This window comes from Miscanthus floridulus, chromosome 13, assembly GCF_019320115.1.
Source record: "Miscanthus floridulus cultivar M001 chromosome 13, ASM1932011v1, whole genome shotgun sequence".
NCBI lineage: Eukaryota > Viridiplantae > Streptophyta > Magnoliopsida > Poales > Poaceae > Miscanthus > Miscanthus floridulus.
In genome coordinates this window covers 681,086-691,460 of record NC_089592.1, presented here as the reverse complement: position 1 = coordinate 691,460, position 10,375 = coordinate 681,086, and the positions used below count along the sequence as shown (strand labels likewise).

Sequence of the window (10,375 nt, the reverse complement as noted above, 5' to 3'; positions counted from 1 at the left end):
CCTCCAGCTCATCCTTTCTTCCATACATGGCGGGCAAGGCATCAGCATCCACCAGTCCCAGTGCATTGCTCAACCCGTGGAGGTACAACAGAGCAGAGCAGTGCGCTCTCACCTGCTACTTCCGACGCCAGTCCTCGATGACCTCCTTAGCCATGGAGGCGTTGATGACGACGACGAGCGGGAGCAGGACGGAGATGGTGTGGTAGGCCGCAAGCGGGCCGAAGGAGACGCAGACGACGATGAGAAAGAAGCAGTTGGCGGCGCGCTTCACATGCCCTCTCCAGCGCCCATGCCCGCCACCGCATCCCCATGCCCGAGGTCACCGCCGCCGGTTTGATCTCCTCACCGGAGCCGACCCCGCCACGATTCCACCTCCGTTCGCTTCGCAGCGACACAAAGAGCCCACCTAGCCACTCCTTGGCACCGATCCATGCCTGCAGCGTCTCCTCCCATCCTCGCCGAATCTCATGCCGTCCAGCAGGCCCAGCTTGCTCCAGAGCTTGTCCCTGAAGCCGTGGTCCATGGAGACGTCGTGCTCCCGGAAGGCAACGTCGTGCTCCTACAGCGCCGCACGGACAGCATTGCAGGCCTCAAAGGTGGCACAGACGCCGCGGAGGACGGAGCGAGGCTTGGACTTGCCTTGGAGACGGAAGAGTTGTCGTCGATGGTGCGGAGAGGGATGTGGCGGCGGCGGCGAGAGCGGAGCATTCCCAAACACCCCGTAATATATGAGTCTATCTACTGTACAACCATATATTTTATATAATTTCAACACATAAATTTTTTTGCACCATAAGATTAAGATCCAACAGCATCTATCTTTTTTCTACCTCTAGTCTTCTTCTACCTTCAGACAATCACAAGATCACAGATCCACATATGACATATCACATAAAATAATTTTTTTCTATGGAAGGACAAAATACAGAGGGGTTGGTTCCATTGCCTGGCCGGTGCTAGTGCTGCCCTGCTGGTGTCGCGTCGCAGATCTGACAGACTGCTGCTGCTGGTGTCGCGTCATGGCGCACTGCTGGTGCACTATAGATCTGACGGATGCAGTAAATCGAGGCAACGATCCGGTGGACTAAAATTCATGTGTTTTTTTTTTTGCTAAAACACACTCATATATTTTTTTTGCTAAAACACACGTGTGTTGTATAGCATTTCTGATAATATATAGGGATGCAGTTAAAGTAGATAGGGATAACAACAAATATAAAACGGCGCATCGCCTTGGGTGCAGATCCATGTTAATCACAAGCTTCTTCTTTTCTTTACCAAATCTTTTAACAGCCCCCTCGATAATAACCGGGTGAGGGGTGACGTTAAGATTGCTCTTCAGATTTATTTTGCAGACAGCGCCTTTTTTTTTTAATCCTTCTGCATGCAACTTGATCTCCTGAACTAACAGTATGTTTTGTCTCTTGGAGCCAAGAAATTGGGTGGTTCGTTACAATTGATCGAAATCGTGGCTCCACCGGCTCCTCCTCTTCTCAGTTCATTTTCTGCCTCACAATCCAAAACGGCTCCGTGCTACAGTACTACTACAGAGGAACACAGCCTTAGTATACTACTCCACAGAGGAACGGTCGAATACGATACCTTCTCTTTATTATCCCTCTCCTTTCCTCATTTCGTCTTCCGCAGCGCTGACGATTGTCGTGCCATATTGGTCATCGCCGTGCGTGCGTGACAGCCTAAACTCGCTCAGCTAGGTCACCCACGACTTCTCACTGATTCCATCTCCACCACTCTACTTACTTCCTTTCTGGGATAGTCTGTCCTCTGTCGTCTTCTCTAGCCTCTCGAGGGAAGGGGACAGAAACAGAGACAGAAGAAGCAAGGGCAAGAGCAACACAGCAGCCCTGTTTCTGTTTCGATTCGGGACGCACCATCCTCTTCCTATTGTAATCCAATCCCGGTGGATGTGTTGTGATGTTCTTCTATTCTCCTTCTACCCATAGATACATAGCGGAGAGACGACAAAATCTTATCCCTCGATCCAATTCCAAATAGCAAGACTCACAAACCACCGGAACTGGAACAAGAGCGCTCGTTGCTGTTGCTGCTGCTTGTTGGACAGACTCTCCCGGAACCGGAGCGGAGCAGCTCTTGGTGAGTCTTGCTATTGTTCTAGTTCCGGCGGTTTGTGAGTCTGTCCGGGAGAGTCAAGTCAAGTGCATAAAGGATGAGAGGGAGCAGCTCTTGGTGAAGGAGGATGAGATCAGACATAGATGGCAAGAGTATTTTGATAAATTGTTCAATGGTGAGAACGAGAACACCACCGTTCAGCTGGACGACTCGTTTGATGACACTAACAGGCGTTTTGTGTGAAGGATTCAAGAATCAGAGGTCAGAGAAGCCTTGAAAAGGATGAAAGGGGGCAAAGCGATGGGCCCTGATGGTATCCCAATCAAGGTGTGGAGATGTCTCGGGGATATAGCTATAGTATGGCTAACCAAGATGTTCAACAATATCTTTCGATTGAATAAGATGCCTGAGGAGTGGAGAAGAAACATATTGGTACCAATCTGCAAGAACAAGGGAGATATCCAAAGTTATACTAATTATCGAAGAATTAAGTTGATGAGCCACACTATGAAGTTATGGGAGAGTCATCGAGCAGCGCCTGCGAGGAACGACGCAGATATCAACAAACCAATTTGGTTTCATGCCCGGAAGGTCAACCACAGAAGCAATCTTCTTAATAAGACAGGTTATGGAGCGGTTTAGAGAGCAGAAGAAGAACCTCCACGTGGTTTTCATTGACTTGGAGAAGGCTTATAACAAAATACCAAGAAATATTATGTGGTGGTCTTTGGACAAACATAAAGTCCCATCAAAGTACGTGACCCTCATCAAGGACATATACTACAATGTTGTGACTAGTGTTCGATCAAACGATGGTAACACAGATTACTTCCCTATTAAAATTAGACTTCATCAAGGGTCAGCCTTAAGCCCGTATCTCTTTGCCTTAGTAATGGATGAGGTTACCAGGAACATACAAGGGGATATCCCTTGGTGTATGTTGTTCGCTGATGATGTAGTGTTAGTGGACGAAAGTCAGGCGGAAGTAAATAGGAAACTAGAGTTATGGCGGCAGACCCTTGAGTCTAAAGGTTTTAAATTGAGTAGAACTAAAACCGAATACATGAGATGCGACTTTGGCCGAGTTATACAGGAGAAGGGAGATGTGAGTTTGTAAGATCAAGTAATGCCTAAGAAGGATATCTTTCGGTATCTGGGATCGATGCTACAGAGGGATTGAGATATTGATGCGGACGTTAGCCATAGAATCAAAGCAGGGTGGATCAAGTGGCGACAAGCTTCTGGCATTCTCTATGACAAGAGGGTACCACAAAAGCTAAAAGGCAACTTCTATAGAAGGCGATTAGACCGGCTATGTTGTATGGAGCAGAATGTTGGCCTACAAAGATTCGACATGTTCAACAACTGAGTGTTACAGAAATGCGTATGTTGCGATGGATTTGGGTCACACAAGAATGGACCGAGTTCGGAACGATGATATACGTGATCGCCTAGAGGTAGCACCAATTGAAGAAAAGCTTATCCAACATCGGTTGAGGTGGTTTGGCCATGTCCAAGGGAGACCTCCAGAGGCACCAGTGCATTGTGGAGTCCTAAGTCAAGCTAATAATATAAGGAGATGTAGAGGAAGACCGAAATTGATATGGGAGAGGCAATAAAAAGTGATTTGAAAGCTTGGGATATACCTAGATATCTATGTTTAAATAGGAGTACTTGAAAAGCAGCTATTGAAGTGTCTGAACCGTGACTTAGGGCTCTTGGTGGGTTTCAACTCTAACCTACCCCAACTTACTTGGGACTGAAAGGCTATGTTGTTGTATATAGCCTGACAACTGTTCCTATAAAACAGCCTAGGCTTATCTGCTTTCATTTTCCTTTGCAGCGAAATTACCGGTACTTCTTCTGTTTTGTTTCTTCAGCGGCAGTGCTTTGTATCTATGTATGTGCAATGTGTGGATTGTACATCAGGCTTCTCATGAATAGGGGTCATTATTCGGTGGGGAAGGCCGTTAAAGAATCTCCAGCTTCATTGGCAGTCATGGCATATTGTTTCATTTGCTTCTGGTTCGTCGGTGGTCTCACTGGGTTCCATTCTTATCTTATTGCGACTAACAAGGTTAGCCCTCCAAGCAAATCTCAAGGCATAATTCCTAAAGCTTTTTTACCAAATAAAAAGAATGGTGGATAGGCTCGAGATATGTAACTGTAACCTACCATATTGAAAAAAACTGAACACAACAATACCACCAAAAATTTATCCTGATTTTTTTAGTTGGAAATTAAAAAAGTGGTGCATCAGTATGTACTATATACGCTACTTGCTAAACAACTATTGTTCTATTTTACTGAACAAATTTTTTTCTTCCTTTGTCTAAAGACAACCTATGAGAATATCAAGTACAAGTACAGCAATCAACCAAACGTGTATGACCGTGGTTGTGTGCGCAACTGTCATGAGGTTTTGTGCACAAAAAGGAAGCCTTCTAAGATCAACTTAAGAGCTATTGTTCAAGAAGAACAAGAGGTAGCACAGCCACAGAACAGCCCTTCCAATGTACCAGAAGATGAGGCACACCACCGTCCCCGAGCCAAGGTTGAAGATGATCTAGAAATGGGTCTTGACATCCTCAAGACCACAGGGCGCAGGACAGATGAACTCAGCGATGAAGAATTGGAGTCTGGAAGCACTGGTATTAAATATCGCACACCAGATTCAGAGACTGAGATTCCTGTTACCAGAACTAAGACAGAGATCTTTAGCGGACTTGTCGGTTAGTAATGCTGCACAACCTTCATCTCCTGAGCAAAAACAACACCCAGACGAACTTTGCTGATGGTATATGAATGTGCCTATTCTTGGAAAAGTTGGTCTCTCTGCATTTCCGTAGTGCAGACACCAAGTTATTCATCAGGGCTGTGAATGGTTGGATTTGAAGGCAGATGTCCTCCTTTGTCATCTGCTTTCACGATTTAGGCTGTTGCTTGATCAATCATAGGATTATGTGTGTAAAGATCCTCCAGTTTATGCGGTTTATGGAAGTTCTAAGAGATTCTAGGAATTGTTTGAGATTCTTCCGGTGTGTGAAGGCTGTTGATTCACAATTGTACATAATTTTCATAGCAATATGATCACTGAAATGTAAAATGTGTCCTCTCGGAATGGTACTGGGAATGGGCTGTAGCTGGTCTTTTTTAGAACCATACACATCATTTGGTAAATGCTCTATCTAAAACCTTGGTTGTCGAAAAAGTGGCAAATTGATTTATCGATGGTAAAAGAAACATATTTAAAGGCTGAAACAAGGTATTGAAACTTAATATCTGAACATTTTGCGTTACCAAGTTAGAGACATGAAAGTGTAATAAACAACTCCAGCTCATAACTACTGCCGATTCTTAGCTTTGAGCCTTTGACAAGTCACACTAAACGAACAAAGGACTGAATCAACACGGCAATAAACTACACCAGCACGCACACTATAAATACTTATTGCACGGAGATACAATCTACATGCATTCCTGTTCTTTATGAATAATCTATTCACAAGCCAGCTTGCTGTCGAAGCTGGTCAAACAGATGGTGAAGGCCTGGAATGCCGAGAGCGGGTACCGATAGTCCATCGTGAACATGTCCTTGGCAACCTTACCAAACTGCAGGATCACTTTGTCATGATCCGATGCTGAAGATGAATTCGAAGGCTGGGTTTGCTGCTGAGCTTGCTGTGACGATTCAGAATCTAGTTGTGGTGCAGCTATCAACTGGAAGTTCTTCACAGAAGCCACGGTCACCCGACCACGGAAGTTGAGGCACCAACACTGCAGCTGCTCGTGCCACCTTGGCTCCTTATTGCGGAGAACCAAAGGCCTCTCCTTACCCTGGCCACTGTCCTCATCTTGCTGAGCCAATCCGCTTATCTCTGAGAAGCGCGAGGAGCTGAAGTCCAAGGAGCGGTCTGTAACCGAGAACCTTGAGCTGGAAGAGGTGTTTGCACTGCGAAAGGATTCTCCAAAGGAAGATGAGCCAGGGATGAAGAGCTGCTTGGGTTGGCCAGGCACCATGCCTTCAGGGTCTAGCGCTGAGGCTGGGATGGAATGCATCGTGCAATTCATACGCCTGGGCCCCCTTGTGCCAAGCAGGTTTAGCTCATAGTTCACCCGGGCAATGGGGTAGCTAGCAGTGGGTACTTTGGGGGAAACCCTCCTAGAGGAGATTCTGCGGCTCCCGCGCTCACACGAAACAAGGCTCCCAGCATTGTGTGGTGTTTGAGTGTCATACACAATGAATTTAGTGCCAAGAAAATTTGACCTGTTGACACAACAATGTCAGGTCCAAACAGAAAACACCGCCCAAAACTCAGATAATTGAGGTTAGATAGAAATAGTATAGTCAAGCAAGATACTTCACCTCATTTTTCCATCATAGCCATTACTTGATCGTGATATATTTTTACGATCCACAGAAATTATGTACTCAGTATATGTTGTACGGCGATTCCTCTTAGCTGCTAGCAGAAATTTCCCATTCTCGCTGAGGACAGCTAAAACCCAAACCATCAAAGCATTAAGCAAAGTTATTTGTGATAACAGTTTATCCGATCTCACTAAGGGTATCAAAGAGTAAGTCAATCCTTCTTTAATTTACTATCGTCATCAATGTTAGATCACTGACACGAAGCACTAATAGAACAAGAAACTGTATATTTGCATGCATCATGGCACACACAAAATTGTAAGTTTTTCTAGTATCAGTTATATCTTTTGCATTTCAAAAACTCCTCTTGTTACAGGGGGTAGTGGGAAACAAAATCTGGTACTGCTCTATTGCTAGGTCACTTTGTTCATATCTAATACTCCTGAATTTCAAAGGACTGAAACATACCCCAAAAGCCACAGGAAGCAACACATTTGGTTCTCAACCAAATCTGATTTGGAAAATCACTAGAGCAAAGGCGTGCTATGGAACTAACTTAAACGTTTTCCCCTATTCATATAAGGTGACAATACATTATAGTTTCAGTTTCATGAAAAACTTCCAAATTTACATGGGATCGTTCAGAAGGATATTAATGAGAAAAACAGCGTGCAGGCTTTATACTTACCAGGGCTAAGACATAGGTAAAGATAATAAGTTGACGTTGATTTGTCCCTTTTTATAAAACACTGGATTATTCCATCTCTTGGTCCCGGCTACACATGAAAAAACAAAGTTAGATGGGTGCAAACATTTGTTGGTGGACATATATATTATACTGCAGAAACTGATCTCTACTTCTCAATTGCAAGAGCCAAAATTGCTACAAGTCTGTACTTGATCATTGTAACCATGGTTTTTTAGGTGTTGTGGCATCCTGTGGTGTTGGGGTGATACGGCGTGGGCGATGAGGAGTATGCAGGGGAGAGTGGAGCAGGAGTTGGGACTGAGAATGAGAGCGTAAGGGGCAGCGAGGCAAAGGAGCAGCGGGTTCGTCGACGGTGGCCACGGCTGATCGCCGGCGGTCACCGTCGAAGGGAAAAACCCGCCCACTTTGGGAGATCTATTTCCTTCGATAAAACCTCATTACACAACTACGGTGCCCTTATAGATTCGGTGCACATTACTAATAATAGTAATTCAATCTCCTATAGCCACTCCGTGAGACTTCTTCCTAACCAGTCTGATGGCCGTGCAAGCAGTGCATGCTCCCTGAGGACCTGCGCCTTCGTTTCTTAGCCACGAGTTGGGTCAAGAGCTGAGGCAGGTGGACGACATGGCCGCCTCCTATATTGGGGCCAAGTGAAAGAGTCCACAATCTTGTGGTGGGGCCACACCTGGACATCTGGATGATGCCTCAAAAAACAAGATTGCAACAACCATCATTCCTATTTGCCACTTGACCAATAGACGCACAAAAAAGCTAACTAGATTAAATGATTTCTCCTGGGCTAACCGCTAGGAGAATGGGGGCTTGGGTGAGGTGATTTTTCATTAAGAAAAAAATGGGAAACTATGCATGGAGAACCATGTACTGACAAGTATTTTGTAAACACATAGAGTGGTCAATAATATCAGGTATATGCAAACTGGAGCATATTGATTCCTAATATTTTGGGCAGCACAATCATTTATTTATTCCAACTGTTTGAGAGTATAAGTAATTGAGTAACACAAAAACAGTAGCTGCAAAATCGATATTCAATAACAGAGGTCTGCAACTTTCCACCCCTGGTAACAGAATTCAATTGTTACCTGTTTAAGTGATACTGGAAAAGTGAGCTTCCCGCAAAACTCCGGACTCAGCACTATATCCTTGCATATCTGTCTCCATGTTCCACAGACTGCTGCACAAGCAACAACATTTTTTCGGGATGGCCAATTGCTCTCCCCTTCCTCAAGCCTTTTCATTACATCTCGGAGCAATTCAGGAGGAAGACCAACCCACCTGCTTTGATCAACTACTACAGGTCTGTCGCTCAGAGATCCAACAGATTTCCCTCTATGATGACCAGACAGACCAGGCAAACCGGAAATCCTGACCTCAAAGCTCCGTCTTGATAAGCTACCAAAGCTTTCCCTAACATCACGGACTATGCTGCGAAAGGACATGTCCAGTAGAAAAGGTACAATAACCAGAAATCCACCGAATCTCTTGTGGTGATCAAGATCTTCAAAGCAAGTCTGCTAGCAACTGAACAAAGTATGCAAATGACAAAGCATTAGTAACTCCTGGCCTTATACAATACACTAAAAGAAACAAATCAAAAAGCACTGCCAACACAATATCGTGGCTGTGCCTTATCTTTTCTATCAGCCGCAGCCTTCTTTGGTTTATAAACCGTGTCAGCATCATGCTCAAAGAAAAGTATTCAACCAAACAGGAAGAATAGCATGCACTACAAACTAAGCAACCACTAAGGAAGACTATTAGAGGATTAGAGCATATCTAAGTCAAGCCCATCGTTGAGAATACAATTCCCACTTGAATAGTGAATAGTCTAACAGCATCTATAAAGTCAATAACCAGTTCTTGATTCACACTTAGCACAAGATGATGGCAACATCGGCAACCAACCCCATCCCCTCTGATGGGGAAAGGACAACGGAACACAGCATTAATTTAAGGCCTAACTGATTCATTGCGCAGGATGCAAATTTTGACCCCCTTTATTGCACGCGGAGAGCAGAATTTGACATTATTTCAGCACATTCGAAGAGTTCTACTTGGAATTAAGCATTGAAGATTTTCTTCGCAGTTGGAGAAATGGAAAAAACAAAAATAATGGAAACATTTTATTTATTTCCGCAGGAGTTAGCACAGAACATATGTTGTTAGCGTTCAGCAGCTCGAGCTGAGGTGTAGCAAGGCAAGAAACGTAAGGCGAGAGGAGAGGACCGGAACCGGACTAGGAATTCCAGGGCGGGCAACTCCAATTACTAAAATCAGATGAAAAATTCGCAGCTTCGATGGTACTAGTGAAGGACGAAGAAGAAGGGATATGAATCTTACCTTATGGACACCGCGGTCGTCGACCTGCTCGGGAATTTCAAACCGAATCTGCGAAAAAGATCCGACTTTCACACGCAGAGAAGATGCTTTTCTGCAAGGGAGATGAGCAAAAGTTTTGCCCCCTGGATTCAAAGCTCTGTGCTCCGAATTCCTGGCGGATTTGTCGCCTTTCAGCCTTGAAAAAAAATGGAGCGAGCTTTTGAGCAACAGGAAGGATACAGGACAAGCCCAAATCGCAGAGGAACAGGGGTAGCTTCGATCTGGTGCGGGGAAGAAGAGGAGGGGTAGATTGAGGGACAGATCACAGCACAAATGGGGTGAGGGAGGGGAGGGGAGCATAGGGATAGGATAGGAAAGGGGAAATGAGGAACGCGGGAGGATTTCAGGAACAGTGTTGTTGGGACTCCCGAAACAAAGAAAGGAGGGGACACGTGATTAGGTGCTAGACAGAATAATGTTTTGAACCTTCTTGCTTTTACTTGCTCCATCCACTTACTAATGATGTTTACAGAAATGCTTTCAAATGGCTTTAGTATTAGGACATTTGGATTTCTTTTTTTCTTTCTTCCACTCTCTAAGTGGGTTTTCCAAATTATCATTTTCACTTGGTTTGACTAGAATGCGATTTATTTATTTTAACGAATCACACAATACAGACGCAGACACTCACAACACGCACACGCTCACACATGCACTCCTTATAAGGGCACGTACAACGGCAACCTTCTGTGTCTGTATACCTCGAGCTAAACAAAATACGCCGATGTGCTCGCGATTAAATGAGGAGAGAGATGGTTGCCGTCGCCTGGTGAGACACCGGCCGTGGCTCGTGCTCCTAT

At 44.8% G+C, this 10,375-nt stretch overlaps 1 protein-coding gene and 1 pseudogene across 2 annotated transcripts; one reads left to right on the top strand and one right to left on the bottom strand.

Annotated features, from left to right (window-relative positions):
* The first annotated feature begins 430 nt into the window (after positions 1-430).
* On the top strand, positions 431-5,273 carry LOC136501932 (probable protein S-acyltransferase 9; annotated as a pseudogene).
* An 86-nt stretch (positions 5,274-5,359) lies between these two features.
* LOC136500545 (tubby-like F-box protein 12) lies at positions 5,360-9,982 on the bottom strand. Of its 2 annotated transcripts, none has more exons than XM_066495920.1 (5): positions 9,537-9,982; positions 8,279-8,707; positions 7,152-7,239; positions 6,458-6,590; positions 5,360-6,358 (listed from the first exon to the last, which is right to left on the bottom strand). In XM_066495920.1, exons 1-5 carry the CDS (start codon positions 9,873-9,875, stop codon positions 5,590-5,592), a joined length of 1,758 nt encoding a protein of 585 aa, XP_066352017.1. In that variant the 5' UTR covers positions 9,876-9,982; the 3' UTR covers positions 5,360-5,589. The 2 variants fall into 2 exon arrangements, with proteins under 2 accessions (XP_066352017.1, XP_066352018.1); XM_066495921.1 differs by having other exon boundaries at positions 8,279-8,717; positions 9,537-9,675.
* Positions 9,983-10,375: the final 393 nt, after the last annotated feature.

Excerpts from the sequence above, each read along its gene's own strand:
- LOC136500545 (XM_066495920.1), bottom strand. The coding sequence starts at position 9,875 with ATGCTCCCCTCCCCTCCCTCACCCCATTTGTGCTGTGATCTGTCCCTC. Across the intron at positions 8,708-9,536 it reads ACGACCGCGGTGTCCATAAG|ACTTGCTTTGAAGATCTTGA; the intron begins GTAAGATTCATA and ends AGTTGCTAGCAG. Across the intron at positions 6,591-7,151 it reads TTACCTATGTCTTAGCCCTG|CTGTCCTCAGCGAGAATGGG; the intron begins GTAAGTATAAAG and ends TTTGGGTTTTAG.